This window comes from Macaca thibetana, chromosome 11 (genome assembly GCF_024542745.1).
Source record: "Macaca thibetana thibetana isolate TM-01 chromosome 11, ASM2454274v1, whole genome shotgun sequence".
NCBI classification, from domain to species: domain Eukaryota; kingdom Metazoa; phylum Chordata; class Mammalia; order Primates; family Cercopithecidae; genus Macaca; species Macaca thibetana.
This window is the reverse complement of record NC_065588.1, coordinates 71,582,397-71,600,646: the sequence shown is the minus strand read 5'-3', so window position 1 is coordinate 71,600,646 and position 18,250 is coordinate 71,582,397. Positions and strand designations below refer to the sequence as shown.

The window sequence follows — 18,250 nt, the reverse complement described above, 5'->3', positions numbered from 1 at the left end:
GGAGGCCGAGACGGGTGGATCACGAGGTCAGGAGATCGAGACCATCCTGGCTAGCACGGTGAAACCCCGTCTCTACTAAAAAAAATACAAAACACTAGCCGGGCAAGGTGGCGGGCGCCTGTAGTCCCAGCTACTCGGGAGGCTGAGGCAGGAGAATGGCGTAAACCCGGGACGCGGAGCTTGCAGTGAGCTGAGATCCGGCCACTGCACTCCAGCCTGGGCGACAGAGCGAGACTCCGTCTCAAAAAAAAAACAAAAACAAAAACAAATAGGTTCTCATCTTGATTTGCACCACCCTGAGAGTGTCGCACTTGCTTTTCCCTTATCCAGACCCAAGGTTCCTGTCTTTGTTAAATTTTTTAACATTTCTTTATCACTGATATTGATATTTTTGCACTGATTTTTAATTTTTAAAAACCCGTTGCATTAAAATATCATTTTCTTGCATTGGCGCCCCCTTAAAATCTGCACTGCAGGCCAGTGCCTCTATCACCCTAGTCCCGGCCCTGTGCAATATTATGGTAATAAGTATGTGTTTGAGTGTCCGCAGTTTTTCTCTGTATAAACTTCACGTGTACTTTAAAATCCAAGCTAAAAGTGCGGTTCTCCGCGATCCTTCGGCCTCAGAGCAGTGGCCCCAACTTCCCGAGGCCGAGGGAGGCGTTGTGGCAACGGTCGTGGAAGGTTCGGGAAACCGCCTTCCGGCCTCACCATGAAGCGCAAGTTAGACCCTCGGGGAATGACGTCGCCCCGCAGCTCATTGTGGAGGTTCACGTACTCGTTGATAAAGTCTACGTCCTCTTCGTGTGGCAAAAATGTCGCGTTCAAACTAGAACCTAGTAGCAGTAGCCACAGCTCACAGAGCCGCAGCTTCAAAACGCCCCCTACTGCCAGGGGGAGGGATTGTGCGCTCCACTCCCGGGCGAAGGACCTTGGGGCCTCCATGGTCCACCGGCCGCGGACAGGCCAGTGCGCACGCGCTGGCCGTCCCAGTGACCTGCCAATCTACGGGGGACGCAGGCGAGCCTTGTCCCGCCTCCCGGAGGGAGAAAGGGAGCGGGGAGGAGGAAAAACAAAGGAGGGAGGAGGGAGAAAAGAGGAGGGAGGAGAGAGGAGGGAGACGATACTGAGGAGGGGAGAGTGGGGAGGGGAGGGGGAGAGGAGGGGAAAACTAGACCTGCAGAGTGAAGAAGGCTGGCAATAGATGTCTGACGAACTAAAGAAAGCTTGCGCTACGTGAGTAAGCGCTTTTCACTAAACCAATGTAGTGAAATGTTATCCCTAATTGATTTCTGACACCGAATGATATGTCGTCATTCATGAGTCATCAGTTTGTATGGTAAATGCCAATTACTGAGTAACGGGTCTGAGGAACTGTCTAATTGTGCCAGGTGAAATGATTTTTCTGCGATACAGATACAAATTCAATTAATTTTTTTTCTGCATTACCTATTGAGTTGGAAATTTGATGCAGGGCCAGCCCTTTATTTTCCTCAGGGACAGAATGGAATAAAGAAATGTTGCTAGTTCTTAAGGCCAAAGAAGTTCTTAAGGCCAACTTAATCGATGAGATTTTTTTCAGTTTTTAAATGAACCTTTGTGGGAAACCACAAAATAAATGGGAGTGAAGGGAGAGTAGGGATCACCAAACTCTCCAAAGGTTAAAACATTTCTACTTCTTCTCTCATCAGCACAGTTCAGACAGCCTGGAATATCAAGATTCATCTTTTTCAGTAATTGTGGCATTCACAGTAAGAAAAAACTCTTCTCTTTTTTTTCCAGACAAAATTGGCTGATATCTAGCTGATTTTGGCCTGATCTATTTACCTCCAAACATTTTCCTCAAAAACAAAACATAACAAAACCAACTTGCTTTGAAGACTTTAAATTCTAAGCGTGGAAAAAAAGCACATATTTGTTTTGGAATACACGTTTGCATATTACATATTATGCTTAATGCATTAAGCAGATATGGAAAATTGACATTAAGAGAAAATTTTACTACAAAACATTGTAACAGGTTAGCCAAACATTTATAAAAAGAAAAATGCTTTCAAAAATTGTGATGCACACAATTGAAAAACAGTGGACCTATGTAAGATGGTTTCATTCATACCCTTGAATACTTACTATTTTGCAGTGTATTAAGTGATGGAAAAAGATTAGTAGACAAGACACAGATTCAGCTTTTAAGCAGCTTACAGTTTAGTGAATTAGCAATCAGGTAGTATTTATAACATGTGATAAATACAAAGCCAAAATTCTATTGCATCATGTGAGGGACGATTAGTACTCTTGTGGAGGACCAGGGAAGCCTTTCTGGAAAATGTATACAGAAACTGAAACAGACAAGTGTAAGATAGCATTCTAAACAAAAGGAAAAGCACGTAATGTGCCTAAAGAGAGAGGAAGATCCTAAAGGCTAAAGTATTTTGGTATGGCTAGAACCTATTTAAGGGTGAAGGTGGCAAGTGCTGAAAAATGCAATTCGTTTATTATGGTGGTACTGTTGTTAGACTGCAAACAATGCTAAAGAAAAAATATAAATAGAATAATGCAATCTTAGATTTGGAAGAAATTTCAGCCATGATTACTAGCCTCATGTGTTAGGCATACTCTCTGGAACATCACTGACAGGTGATCATTACATCCTTTTCTTAAACAATTACACCAACAGGAAGTCACCATTTCCTGGGAAGCCCATTCCACTGCTAGACATCTCATTCAATAAATATTTCCTTGGTACCTCCTGTGTGTCACAGCCCAGCTAAAGGTTCAAATGCTGAACAAACTAGACATGGAGTCTTTCCACAGGAAGCTTTTAGTTAAAGGTGATACAGCTGAATCATCAATAGTTACAATACAGAGTGGTGAATACTACTTTTAATCTATTTCACAAATATTTAATGTGTCGGGCACTATTTAAAATGCTTGGACAATAGCAACTCATTCAAGTCATACAAATCTTAAGAAATAGTTATTATCCCTTTAACAGATGGAAAAACTGAGAAAAAGAGAAATCGAATTGCCTGAGGCCACCCAGGCAGGGGGTGGTAGAGCTACTTCTGTTTTGTTTTGTTTTTACCAATTCCTTTTCTAAAAATAGACTCTATTTTTTAATAGCAGTTTTAGGTTCACAGCAAAACTGAGAGGAAGGTACAGAGATTTCTCATGTACCTCCTGCCCCCACACGTACATAACCTCCCTCATTATCAACATCCCACAACAGAGTAGTACATTTACAGTTGATGAATCTACATTTATACATTATTCCCACCCAGAGTTCATAGTGTATATTAGGACTCATTCTTGGTGTTGCACATTTCATGGGTTTGGATAAATGTATAATGTCATGTTTCCAGCATTTAGTATCATATAGAGTAGTTTTACTGCCTAAAAATCCCCTGTGTTCAGACTATTCGTCTCTCCCTCCCTCCTAACCCTGGCAACTACTTATATTTTTACTGTCTTCATAGTTTTGCTTTTTCCAGAATGTTATATAGTTGGAATCATACAGTATGTAGCCTTTTCAGATTGGCTTCTTTCACTTAGTAATATGTATGTAAATTTCTTCCATGTCTTCATGGCTTGATACCTAATTTCTTTTTAGCACTGAATAATTTTTCATTTTCTGGATGTACCAACATTTCTTTATTCCAGTAGCTATTGAAGGACACGTTGGTTGATTCTAGGTATTGGTGTATTATTCTGTTCTCATGCCACTAATAAAGACAGACCCAAGACTGGGTAATTTATAAAGGAAAGAGGTTTGATGGACTCACAATTCCACATGGCTGGGAGCCCTCACAATCATGGTGGAAGATGAAGGAGGAGCAAAGGGACATCTTACATGCTGGCAGGCAAGAGACCATGTGCAGGGGAACTACCCCTTATAAAACCATCAGATCTCATGAGACTTATTCATTACCCTGAGAACAGCATGGGAAAAACTTGCCCCCATGATTCAATTACCTCTCACCGAGTCACTCCCATGACATGTGGGGATTATTACAATTCAGGGTAAGATTTGGGTGGGGACACAGAGCCAAACCATATCAATTTGCAAAGGAACACAGTTGCTATAAACATCTTTGTGCAGGTGTCTGTGTAGACATAAGTTTTCAACTCCTTTGGATAAATACCAAGAGCATGATTGCTGGATCATATGGTAAGTGCTATTGTTTGGATATTTGTCCGTTTCAAAATTCATGTTGAAACTCAATCCCCAATGTAACGGTATTGAAAGGTGGGGCCTTTAAGAAGTGATTGGGTCTGTCCTCATGAATGTATTGACCCATTCATAGATTAATGGGTTAATGGATTCATTTAGCTCCTTTACCATGTGATACTCTGTGATGCCTTGGGATTCTGCAGAGTCCCCAGTAGCAAGAAGGGCCTCACCAGATATGGCCCCTTGGCTTTGAAATTCTGAACCTCCACAATTCTAAGAAGTAAATTCCTTTTCTTTATAACTTACCCAGTTTCAGGTATTTTCTTATGAGTAACATTAAACAGACTATGACATTAAGTATAATGTTCAGTTTTTTAAGAAACCACTAAACTGTAGTCTGAAGTGGCTGTGCCATTTTGCATTCCCACCAGCCATGAATGAGAGCTCATGTTCCTCCACATCCTTGTTAGCATTTGGTGTTGCCAGTGTTCTGAATTTTGGCCATTCTGATAGGTGTGTAGTGGTATTTCATTGGTATTTTAATGTGCATTTTCCTGATGACATATGATGCACCTTTTCATATGCTCATTTGAGTACTATGTATCTTCTTTGGTGAGGTGTCCATTAACGTTTTTGACCCATTTTTAAATTAAGCTGTTTGTTTTTCGACTGTTGAGTTTAAAGAGTCTTTGCTTATTTTGGGTAATAGTTTTTATTGCACATATCTTCTGTGTTTTTCTCCCAGGCTGTGGCTTGTCTTTTCATTCTCTTAAGAATGTCTTTTGCTGTGTAGAAATTTTTAGTTTTAATGACACCCAGCTTATCAATTTATTCTTTCATAAATCATAACTTTTGTGTCGTATCTAAAAGATTATTGCCAAATTAAAGATCATCTAGATTTTCTCTTATATAAACTTCTATGAGTTTATACTTTTGCATTTACATTTAGGTCTGTGATCCATTTTGATTAATTTTTGTTAAGGGTATAAAGTTTGTGCTTAGACTGATATTTTTTTCTTATTTATGGACATTCAGTTGTTCCAGAACCATTTGTTGAAAAGACTACATTTGCTCCATTATATTGCCTTTGCTCCTTTGTCAAAGATCAGTTGACTTGATTTATGTCGTTCTATTTCTGAGCTCTCTATTCTGTTCCATGGATTTATTTATTTCTACTTTCACCAATACTATACTGTTTTAATTACTGTATTTTTGCTGTTGTTTGAATGTGTCCCCCTGAATTCATGTGTTAGAAAATTAATACCCAATACAACAGCATTGAGAGGTGGGATCTTTAAGAGGTGATTAGGTCATGAGAGCTCTGTCCTCATGAATTGAATTAATGCCATTATCACAGGATTGGTACAATATTGAGGGAGTGAGTTCCTGATAAAAAAGTGAGTTCAGCTCCCTTCTTTTGCACATATGCCTGCACTCTCTTGCTCTGTGAACTCCTGCCATCAGATGACACAGCCAGCAGGTCCTCACCAGATGCAAGCTCCTCAATCTTGGACTTTTCCAGCCTCCAGAACTGTAAGAAATTGATCTTTGTTTTTTATAAATTACCAAATATCAGACATTCTGTGATAGCAGCACAAAATAGACTGAGACATGTACGCTTATAGTAAGTCTTAATGTCATGTAGTGTTAGTCCTGCAACCTTGTTCTTCTCATCCAATGTATTGGCTGTTCAGGTTTTTTTTTTTTGCCTCTTCATATAAACTTTAGAATTATTTTGTCGATATCCACAAATTGCTGAAATTTTGACTGGGGTTACATTAAATCTATAGATCAAATTGGGAATTACTGATATCCTAACAATATTTAGTCTTTCTATTTACTAACAGGGAATATTTCTTCATTTATTTAGTTCTTTGATTTCTTTTATCATACATTTGTAGTGTTCCTCATATAGATTTTGTAAATAGTTTGTTAGAGTTATGACTAAGTATTTGTTCGTGTGTGCTAAACGCTATTACATTTTTCATTTTAAATTCTACTCGTTCATGGTTAGTATATAGGAAAGTAATTTAAAGTAACTGACTTTTCTATATTAACCTTGTATCCTGCAACCTTGCTAAAATCATTGATTAGTTTCCGAAGTTTGTTGATTCTTTGGATTTTGTACATAAATAATTATGTCATTGGCAAACAAAGACATTTTTCTTTCTTTCTTCTCAATCTACAAACCTTTTATTTTCTTGTCTTATTGCATTAGCAAGGACTTCCAGTATGAAGTTGAAGAGCAGTGATGAGAGGGGCATCTTTGCCTTGTTCCTGATCTTAGTGAGAAAGCTTCCTGTTTCTCATCATTAACTTTGTAGTTAGCTATAGCTTTTTTTGTAAATATTGATATCTTTATCAATATCTCAAGGAAGTTTCCTACTATTGCTAGTTTATTGAGAATTTTTGTCATGAGTTCATTTTGGATTTTGTCCAGTGTTCTTTCTGGATCTATTGATATATGGTTTTTCTTCTTTAGTCTATTGATGTGATTTATTACATTAATTGATTTGCAAATTGAACCAGGCTTGTATTCCTATGTCTGAGTTCATTTTCTGATGCTTATAACAGAATACTTGAAACTGGGTAATTTATAAAGAAAAATATTTAATATTTACAGCTATGGAGGCTGAGAACACAAGGTTGAGGGGCTGCATTTGGTGAAATACCTTCTCGCTGTTGAGAACTCTGCGAAGTCCTGAGGCAGTGCAGGGCATCATATGGCAAGAAAGTTGGTCATGCTGGCTCTGGTCTCTGTTTCCCTTTTTACTAAGCCCTTTAGTCTCACTCCTGTGATAACCCATTAATCCATTAACTCATTAACCTATTAATCCATTAATCTATGAATGTATTGGTTCATTCTTGAAGACAGAGCCCTCATAACCCAATAATCTTTTTAAAGCCCCACCTTTCAATACTGCCTCAATGGAATTAAATTTTAACATGAATTTGGAGGGGACAAATATTCAGACTAGAGCAATCTGGAATAAATTCCACTCCATCATGGTGTGTAATTATTTTTATACATTGTTAAATTCAATTTGCTTAGTATCTTGTTGGGGAATTTTGTATCTACGTTCATGAGAGACATTGGTCTGTAGTACTTTTTTTTCTTGTAATGTTTTTGCAGGATTTTGGTATTAGGGTGGGTGTGGAGTTGTTCATAGTATTGCTCAGTTATCCTTTTAATGTTCATCAGATCTGTAGTGATGTTCCTTCTTTCATCTCTGATATTGATAATGTATGTCTTTTCCCTTTTTCTGTTAGCTTGGCTAGAAGCTTATCAATCTTATTTATGCCTTAAAAGAACCAGCTTTTGGTTTTATTAATTTTATTAATTTTGTTTACAATTTTATTGATTTCTGCTCAAATTTTTATTATTTCTTCTGCTTTCTTTGGGTTTAATTTGCTCTTTCTTTCTAGTTTCTTCCAGTGAAAGCATATGCGATTTTAGATCTTTCTTCTCTTCTAATATATTTTTTCAGTGCTACAAATTACCTCTAAGCAATGCTTTGCTGCATCCCACAGATTTTGCTAGGATGTTTTCATTTTCATTCATTTAAAAATATTTTCACATTTCTTTTGATATTTTTTTCTTTGGACCATGTGTTATTTAGAAGTGTGCCATTTAATCTCTTATTTTGGAATTTTATGGTTATCGTTCTGTTATTGATTTCTAGTTCAATTACTAGTGGTCTGAGAGGAGGCATTACATGACTTCTATTCTAAATTTATTAAGGTGTGTTTTATGGTCCAGAATATAGTTTATTTTGGTAAATGTTTCGTATGAGATTGAGAATATGTATTCAGCTATTGTCAAATAATGTATAGATGTCTTATTACATCCAGGTGATTGATGTTGTTGACTTTATGTCCTTACTGATTTTCTGCCTGCTGAATCTATACATTTCAGATAGAGGTGTTTTGAATTCTCCAACTATAGATAGTAGATTCATCTATTTCTTCTTGTCATTCTATCAGTTTTGTCTCGTATATTTCTATACTCTCTTGCTAGGTGTATATACATTAAGGATTGTAATGAGCCACCATGCCTGGTCAGCACTTGAAATTTTAAGGAAATAATACTCTAATTCCATATGCTTTTTGATTTAGATAAAAGCTAGCAAATTTAAAAATGTATTTTTAATCTACATTGATCATGGAGTAAGACTGAAGATACTGAACTGTATTATTTTGTTCTCTGTATAGATGTTATTAGAAACACTGTTTTTATTTTTTTTATTGACTCTCATTGTTGTTTCTTTTCTATACGCACTCAATTGATCTTTTCTATAATTCAAATTTCAGATTCAGATAATTGTGCATGAGAAGCATTAAGAGAAAACCAAAATGATCCACACGTAAAAGCTAACATTGAAAGGTAGAAAGATAGACTTTACTTCATTAAAATGTAAAATAGGGCAACTGAGAAATTTGCTAGATAAATGTCCAAGGATTAAAATCCTAGATGCACAGGGAGCCATTCAGATTTCTTAAGAGGCCAGGTGTGGTGGCTCATGCCTGTAATCCCAGCACTTTGGGAGGCTGAGGCAGGCAGATCATGAAGTCAGGAGATGGAGACCATCCTGGCCAACATGGTGAAACCCTGTCTCTACTAAAAATACAAAAATTAGCTGGGTGTGGTGACACATGCCTGTAGTCTCAGCTACTTGGGAGGCTGAGGCAGGAGAATTGCTTGAACCCGGGAGGCAGAGGTTGCAGTGGACTGAGATTGTGCCACTGCACTGCCGCCTGGCAACAGAGTGAGACGGTCTCAAAAAAAATAAAAATTTTTAAGAAAGTGAATAACAGCAGCACCATTAGAAAAATAGAGGTGGAAAATGAACCAGTAATTTACAAAAAAAAAAAAAAAGGCTAAATAACAGTGTAGTTGAAATATTCATCCTGCATCTACTCTTCACATATAGGTATGATGGACTATATATAACTAGATTCCAGGAGGAATTTGGACCTCTGGAACTAAAGTATCATTTGTGTTCATTTGTTTTCATGCTGCTGATAAAGACATACCTGGAATTTGGCAATTTACAAAAGAAAGAGGTTTAATTGGACTTAGTCCATGTGGCTAGGGAAGGTCTCACAATCATGGCGGAGGGCTAAAGGCACTTCTTACATGGTGGCAGCAAGAAAGAATGAGGAAGAAGCAAAAGCAGAAACCCTTGATAAACCCACCAGATCTCATGAGACTTATTCACTATCATGAGAATAGCACAGGAAAGATGGGCCCCTATGATTCAATTACCTCCCCCTGGGTCCCTCCTACAACATGTGGGAATTCTGGGAGATACAATTTAAGTTTTGTGTGGTGACACAGCCAAACCATATCAGTCTCTAAAAGACCAAGCCATAAAATTGAGTATAAATCTGAGACTATTTATATTAAAATTTGACTCCTGAATGCACATTAGTTCTGTATTCATTAAGTCAATATGAAGTATGGTCATATGTTTGAAACCACTTCCTGTAATCTTTTCATCAAAGGTGAAAATAACATTCCCTAGCCTTTCTTAATAACTCTCAAACAACATATTGGTAAATTGGAATGTAGTTTATGAAAATATGTTTAGCTTTATTAGTAGTTCAAGGAATAAAAATTAATAGCATCTACCTTACTGAGAATTATTGAGGGAATTACATAAGTTATTATTTGTAAGGCACTTAGGGCTTGGCATAGTGCAGGCATTACTGTTAGGTATTACTATTATTAAGTTTAAATTCTCTTATTTTCACTCATTGAATTCACAAGGACTAAAAGTAATTATTAACACTTAGCATGGTGCCAGATATTATGCATGCTTAATAAATGTTTTTTTTATATTAGGTTTCATGAGAGCATGCTTAATAAATATTTATTGAGTTATTCTTATAATAATCAATGTAGTTTCCCTAGCTGCAAGAAGCAAACCCAATGAATATAACTATAGGTGAGTTGCTGGTAGTTTTAGTCTGGAGGACATTGGCAAGTGATATGTTGTTTTCCTGAGAGAAAATGGGAGTTCCACTAAAAGTAATGATAACAGAATTTATTTATTTCCCCTGCTACAGTTAGTGATCACAGGTAAATTTAATTACAGTTTAAATTACCTAGTTTTAACTAAGCCAACCATCTCAAAATGATCACATATCCTGGAAAAATTGCCGAGAGGAAATTGCCGATTCAATATAGTTGCCAAGATACAAATGCAAGCAAATAATATAAAATTGTGAGAAGTGTTTCTTCTTATATTCCTGGCATAAACATCTCTTTAACACTTATTTTTAAATTTATTTCTACCTCATCCTTTTTAGGTTCAGTCGTTATGTATTTTGTAATATATTACTTTATTATAAAAATATACATGGTACATTTAGTTCAATGTACATATAGTACCTTCTGATTTAATCTAAGGGTTACTACTTCCACATTTGTTAGATAATGTCCTATTCTGGGTATGTTTTCTTATGTACTAGGAAACCTCCCAGTCTCAGGCAAACTAGGATTTTTGGTCACTCTACAATTTTTTTTTTTTTTTTTTTTTTTTTTTACTGAGCGGGATGTATCATCATCATCATCATCATAAACTACAGAGAATACTGTTTAAACTATCTCTTCACCATTTCTCCCAAGAGGTAGAAAACTGGCCCAACTATTATTGACAAGTCTGATTTCTTTTTTTTTTTTTTTTTTTTTTTTTTTTTTTTTTTGAGACAGAGTCTCGCTCTGTCGCCCAGGCTGGAGTGCTGTGGCCGGATCTCAGCTCACTGCAAGCTCCGCCTCCCGGGTTCCCGCCATTCTCCTGCCTCAGCCTCCCGAGTAGCTGGGACTACAGGCGCCCGCCACCTCGCCCGGCTAGTTTTTTGTATTTTTTAGTAGAGACGGGGTTTCACCGTGTTAGCCAGGATGGTCTCGATCTCCTGACCTCCTGATCCGCCCGTCTCGGCCTCCCAAAGTGCTGGGATTACAGGCTTGAGCCACCGCGCCCGGCCGACAAGTCTGATTTCTTTGTCTCATATTTTGAAGTGATTCAGCAAATTCTGGGAACACACACTTATTTGAGTTTGACAACCCAAACTTGTCCTAGCAGGACAAGAGAATCTCCAGAAAAATGCACTACTTAAATCTTGAGTTAACTATTCTCAGTAGTTTGAAAAAGCTAAGCCTAGAGCAGTTTGTCTAGCAATTCCAAACTAACTGAAATAGGAGGGTTACTTAGAGTCGCTATTAACAGTCTACTCAGAGTAAAGGAACCTCAAGCAATGACAGGCTTCCCAAGATGTCCTGTCAAGAGGCTGTTGTTAAGATCACAAGACAGGCTTCCCAAGATGTCCTGTCAAGAGGCTGTTGTTAAGATCACAAGAAATAAAAAAGACATATCCTTGGCCCAGAATTTTCTCTTCTTGACAGTAAGAGGAAGACCCACTAATAAGATGGAGACGCTCTGCCTTTCTAGCCTCTGCTCATAGCTTTAGCATGGACCAAAGTCCTGTGAATAGACTCCATTTTCTGAGAACTGTCATGACTTGAAAGTTCCTATAGCAGTGCTAATTTAACACTCTTTGACAAGTACTTCTTCATCAGGAAATATGCTTCTGTAAAAAATTTTTTAATTTTAAATTTTAATCTGACTTAAAGAAAATCATATGCTCTTGAATGAATAAGAAGTATAAGGGGATAAATGAGTAATTATATTAAAAATCAGAGGATGTTTTAATTATTAATGAAAATGTTTAATTAAAAATCCGTGAAGATAACAAAATGATAAACAATGCAATAGGTAGAAAACTCTACATACATGTGAATTTACCTTTAGGTTATTTCATACCACAAGTTAAAAAACAAGTAATTATGAATGAGAATTTTAACAATGCAGTAGTTAAACAAATAGCAAAAGCTTACATTACTAAAAAGATAAGACTCTATATGCATGACGTCAAATAGCAATGTGATGGTTAATTTTGTGTGTCAATGTGGCTAATCTACAGTGACCAGTTGTTTGGTCATACTAGTCTAGATGTTGCTTTAAAGATTTTTTTTTTTTGTAGATGTGATTAAAATTTATAATCAGTTGACTTTAAGTAAATCAGATTATCCTTTTTGATGTGAGTGGATCTCATTCAACCAGTTGAAGGCCTTAAGAACAAAGATGAGTTTTTCTAAAAAGAAATCCTGCCTCCAGACTGCAACATAAAACATTTTGCCTGAGTTTCCAACATTTGGACTAGACACTGCAACAGCAACTCTCACTTAAATCTCCATCCTGACAGCTTACCCTAAAAATTTCCATTTGTTAGCCTACAGGATCCTGTGAGCCAATTACTAAAAATCTCTCTCTGCCTCTCCCCATCCCACTCTACCTCTTCCCCTTTCTCTCCTTCTCCCTCTCCATGTCTCTCTCCCCTATTGGTTGTGTTTCTCTGGAGAACCCTGACAGATATAAGAAGATGTAAATATAAAACTACTTGGCTTCTTTATAAAAAATAGCATCAATTGGCCAGGCGCAGTGGCTCATGCCTATAATCCCAGCACTTGGGAGGCTGAGGCAGGTGGATTGCTTTGAGCTTAGGAGTTCAAGACCAGCCTGGGCAACATGGCAAAACCCCATCTCTACAAAAAAAATGCAAAAATTAGCCAGGCATGGTGGCACGCGCCAGTGGTCCCAGCTACTCGGGAGGCTGAAGTGGGAGAATTGCTTGAACCCGGTAGGTGGAGGTTGCAGTGAGCCAAAATTGCACCATTGCACTCCAGCCTAGGTGACAGAGTGAGACCCTGTCTCAAAAAGAAAAAAAAAGTATCAATCACCCAGCTATGTGGAAATTCCTAGATATCTGACAGTATATAGCAAACAACGTTCAGTTCTATTAAAAATACATTTATAATGATTAAAAATAGTACATATATATATATATACACACACACACACACAAATATGTCTGTGATGGTTAATATTAAGTGTCAACTTGATTAGATTGGAGGATGCAAAGTATTGTTCCTGGGTGTGTCTGTGAGAGTGTTGCCAAAGAAGATTAACATTTGAGTCAGTGGACTGGGAAAGGCAGACCCACCCTCAATGTGAGTAGGCACCATCCAATTGGCTGCCACTGTGGCTAGAATAAAACAGGCAGGAGAAGGTGGAATGAGCTGACTTACTGAGTCTTTCAGCCTTCATCTTTCTCCTGTGCTGGATGCTTCCTGCCCTCAAACATCAGACTCCCGGCTCTTTGACTTTTGGACTCTTGGATTTACACCAGTGGTTTACCAGGGGCTCTCGGGCCTCTGACCACAGACTGATGGCTTCATTGTAGGCTTCCTGATTTTGAGGTTTGGGGACTTGGGCTGAGCCACTGCTGGCTTCTTTGCTTCTCAACTTACAGATGGCCTATCATGGGACTTCACCTTGTGATTGAGTGAGTCAATTCTCCTTAATAGACCCGTTTCATATATGCACATATCCTAGTAGTTCTGTCCCTTTAGAGAACCCTGCCAAATACAGATTTTGGTACAAGGAGTGGTTCTAGAGGAATAGAATTTTAAGGATTGATTTCTTTAGTTGGTTTTAGGGTTTCCGGAGTTGGATGTTTAATCTGATTAGACCCAAAGCAAGCAATATACCTTCACTGTCCTACCTGGGGGTATATCAGCTCTCCAGCTTTGTGTCCTAATCTTGTTTGCAGAAATATTGATCACTTTTCCCTTTCACAAGATATCACACTGGCCCATTACATTGATAACATAATGCTGATTGGATCCAGTGAGTAAGAAAAAGCAAACACACTGGACTCACTGGTGAGACATTTGCATGCAAGAGGATGGGAAATAAACCCCATTAAAATTCAGGGACCTTCTACCTCAGTGAAATTCCTAGAGGTCCAGGGCTGTGGGGCCTATGGGGATATTCCTTCTAAGGTGAAAGATAAGTTATTGCATTTGGCCCCTCCTATAACCAAGAAAAAGGCACAATGCTTAGAGGGCCTATTTGGATTTTGCAGACAACACATTCCTCATTTGGGTGTGTTACTCTGGCCCATTTATTGGGTAACTTGAAAGGCTGCCAGTTTTGAGTGTGGGTCTAGAATAGGAGAAGGCTCTGCAACAGGTCCAGGCTGCTGTGCAAGCTTCTCTGCCACTTGGGCCATATGACCCAGCAGATCCAATTGTGCTTAAGGTGTCAGTGGCAGATAAGATGCTGTTAGGAGCCTTTGGCAGGCCCCCATAAGTGAATCACAGTGGAGACCTCTAGGATTTTGGAGCAAAACCCTGCCATCTTCCTCAGATAATTACTTTCATTTTGAGAGAAAGCTCTTGGCCTGTAAGTGGGCTTTAGTAGAAACTGAACGTTTGACTATGGGTCATCAAGTTACCATGCAACCTGAAATGCCTATGATGAACTGGGTGGCCCGTCTAGCCATAAAGTTGGGCATGCACAGAAGCATGCCTTTCTGACCCATCTAGCCATAAAGTTGGGCATGCACAGAAGCATTTCATCACCAATTGGAAGCAGTATATACATGATGGGGTACAAGCAGATCCTGAAGGCACAAGTAAGTTACATGAGGAAGTGACTCAAATGCCCATGGTCCCCACTCCTGCCATCCTGCCTGCTCTCCCCCAGCCTGCATCGATGGCCTCATGAGAAGTTCCCTGTGATCAGTTGACAGAGGAAAAGAAGACTAGGGCCTGGTTTACAGATGGTTCTGCATGATATGCAGACACCACCTCAAAATGGACAGCTGCAGCACCATAACCCCTTTCTTGGTATCGCTGAAGGATGCTTGTGAAGGGAAATCTCCCAGTGTGCAGAACTTCAAGCAGTGCACCTGGCTGTACACTTTGCTTGGAAGGAGAAATGGCCAGATGTATAATAATATAGTGATTCATGGGCTGTAGCCAATGGTTTGGGTGGGTGGTCAGGGACTTGGAAGAAGCATGATTGGAAAATTGATGACAAAGAAATTTGGAGAAGAGGTATGTGGATGGACCTCTCTGATTGGTCAAAAACTGTGAAGGTATATGTATCTCATGTGAATGCTCACCAAAGGGTGACCTCAGCAGAGGAGGATTTTAATAGTAAGTGAATAGGATGACTCATTCTGTGAACACCACTCAACCTTCTTCCCCGGCCAGCCCTGTCATCACCCAATGGGCTCATGAACAAAGTTGCCATGGTGGCAGGGATGAAGGTTACACATGGGCTCAGCAACATGGACTTCCACTCACCAAGGCTGACCTGGCTACAGCCACTGCTGAGTGCCCAGTGTGGCAGTAGCAGAGACCAACACTGAGCCCTTGATATGGCACCATTCCTTGGGGTGATTAGACAACTATCTGTGGCAGGTTGATTGCATTGGACCGCCTCCATTATAGAAAGGGCAGTGATTTACCCTCATTGGAATAGACACATACTCTGGATCTGGGTTTGCCTATCCTGCACACAAAATGCTTCTGCCAAGACTACCATCCGTGGAATCACAGAATGTCTTATCCACCATAATGGTATTTTACACAACATTGCCTCTAACCAAGGCACTCACTTTATGGCTAAAGAAGTGCAACAGTGGGCTCATGCTCGTGGAATTCACTGATCTGACCATGTTCCCCATCTTCCTGAAGCAGCTGGATTGATAGAATGGTGGGATTGCCTTTTGAAGTCATAACTACAATGTCAGCTAGTTGACAATACTTTATAGGGCTGGGGCAAAGTTCTTCAGAAGCTATATATTCTCTGAATCAGCATCCAATATATGGCTCAGTTTCTCTCATAGCCAGGATTCACGAGTTCAGACATCAAAGTGGCACCACTCACCATCACCCCTAGTGATCCACTAGCAAAATTTTTGCTTCCTGTTCCCATGATATTACATTCTGCTGGTCTACAGATCTTAGTTCCAGAGGGAGAAATGCTGCCACCAGGAGACACAAGAAGTGTTTTGTTAAACTGGAGGTTAGGATTGCCACCTGGTCACTTTGGGCTCCTCCTACCTCTAAGTCAACAAGCTAACAAGAGTTACAGTGTTGGCTGGGGTGATTGACTTAGACTATCAGGATGAAATCAGGCTGGGTATGGTGGCTCACATCTGTAATTCCAGCACTTTGGGAAGCTGAGGCAAGTAGATCACCTGAGGTCAGGAGTTTAAGACCAGCCTGGCCAACATGGTGAAACCCCATCTACTAAACATACAAAAATTAGCTGGGTGCAGTGATGGGCACCTATAATCCTAGCTACTTGGAAGGCTGAGGCAAGAGAATTACTTGAACCCAGCAGGCGGAGGTTGCAGTGAGCCAAGATTGTGCCACTACAGTCCAGCCTGGGCAACAGAGACTCCGTCTCAAAAAACTAAACAAAAAAAACCAAAAAGATGAAATCAGCCTACTACTCCATAATGGAGGTAAGGAAGAGTATGTATGGAATATAGGAGACTCCATGGAGCATTTCTTAGATTTGCCATGCCCTGTGATTAAGGTCAATGGGAAACTAACAACCCAATCCAGGCAGGACTACAAATGGCTCAGACTCTTCAGGAATGGAGGTTTAGGTCACTTGACCAGGAAAAAAAGTTCATCACCCACTGAGGTGGTTGCAGAAGGCAAAGAGAATACAGAATGAGTAGTAGAAGAAGGTAGTCATGAATACAATCACGTGACCAGTTGCAGAAACGAGGAATGTCATTGTCATAAGTATTTTCTCCTTATTTTGTTAAGAATATGTTTGTGCATGTGTACGCTTGTACTAAGAAAGTATCTTCATTTTATTCCCTCTATTTTTCCTTTATCATGTGACATAAGGTTTATTGACTTCATTTAGACATTTAAGTGTTGTTAACTTTATGTAATAACATTTAGGTTAACGATGAGAGCACTTCCAGTTGTACAAAGGATAGCTGTAAATTAGACATAATTATAGCCTTATTATTGTCTTTATTTGGAGATTATATATGATTTCAGGAGATGTGTATTTTTCAAGTAGACAAGGGGTAGACTTGTGATGGTTAAGTCAACTTTATTGAAGGATGCAAACTGTTGTTCCTGGGTGTGTTGTAAGAGTGTTGCCAAAGGAGATTAACATTTGAGTCAGTGAACTGGGAAAAGCAGACCCACCTCAATGTGGGTGGGCAACATCCAATCAGCTGCCAGCGTGGCTAGAATAAACCAGGCAGGAGAAGATGGAAGAACAGACTTGCTGAATCTTCCAGCCTTCATCTTTCTCTCAGGCTGGACACTTCCTGCCCTCAAACATCAGACTCCAGGCTCTTCGTCTTTTGTACTCTTGTATTTACATCAGTGGTTTACCAGGGGCTCTCAGGCCTTCAGCCACACACTGAAGGCTGAATTCTCGGCTTCCCGACTTTGGAGATTTTGAAACTTGGACTGAGCTACTGCTGGCTTCCTTGCTCCTCAACTTACAGATGGGACTTCACCTTTCGATCGTGTGAGTCAATTCTTCATAAATTCTGTTTTATACATGCATATAAGCTAGTAGTTCTGTCTCTTTAGAGAGCCTTAATACAATAGCTGAAGGAAGCTGGAGCTTGCCTTAGTTGAGAAGAAAAATAGATAATTTACTTCACAGGAGTCAACAATTCAGCAGTGATGATTTTGAAAACTGAATTTATTAAATATTTTTTTCTTCAGAAAAAAGAAATGCCAGAATTGAATAATTCTCTGGTTTGTAGAGATGTTGTTGCCTATACTAATTTTGTATGGCTTTTAAAAGATATGCTGTTAACATCCTGTTATTTTCTATGGGGCATATTTAAAAATAAATCTCCAGAAGAGTGCGACTTTAATTTGCAGAACATATATTTACTTTTTAAAGGTTGAAAATTTAGTTAATTTTCCTTTTGAATTTAATTCATTGATTTATTCCCCCAACCACTGATTATGTCCATAATGTATAACATTATATGCTATCTGAAAAAACTTTCCTCAGTAACATTTTGTTTCTGAATGATGTTGATGGTATTCATAAAGGAAACTGCTAGTATATAAGGAAACTAATATCTGAAATGACTTTAGTTCTCTAAATGTACTATAACTAAAATGGAAATCCATTCTCATTAGAAAATTAAAGAGTGGAACAC

General features: G+C 38.9%; 2 protein-coding genes across 2 annotated transcripts in view; both read right to left on the bottom strand.

The window, feature by feature from the left end:
• The window catches only part of GLIPR1L2 (GLIPR1 like 2), a 43,502-nt gene extending 42,516 nt beyond the window's left edge, over positions 1-986 (bottom strand). The window contains exon 1 of the mRNA XM_050749463.1: positions 712-986. Within this exon, the coding sequence (XP_050605420.1) occupies positions 712-945 (234 nt within the window). The 5' untranslated portion in view covers positions 946-986. The remainder of the gene's footprint in view (positions 1-711) is intronic.
• The window catches only part of GLIPR1 (GLI pathogenesis related 1), an 897,418-nt gene that overhangs the window by 112,034 nt on the left and 767,134 nt on the right, over positions 1-18,250 (bottom strand). The window lies entirely within an intron of this gene.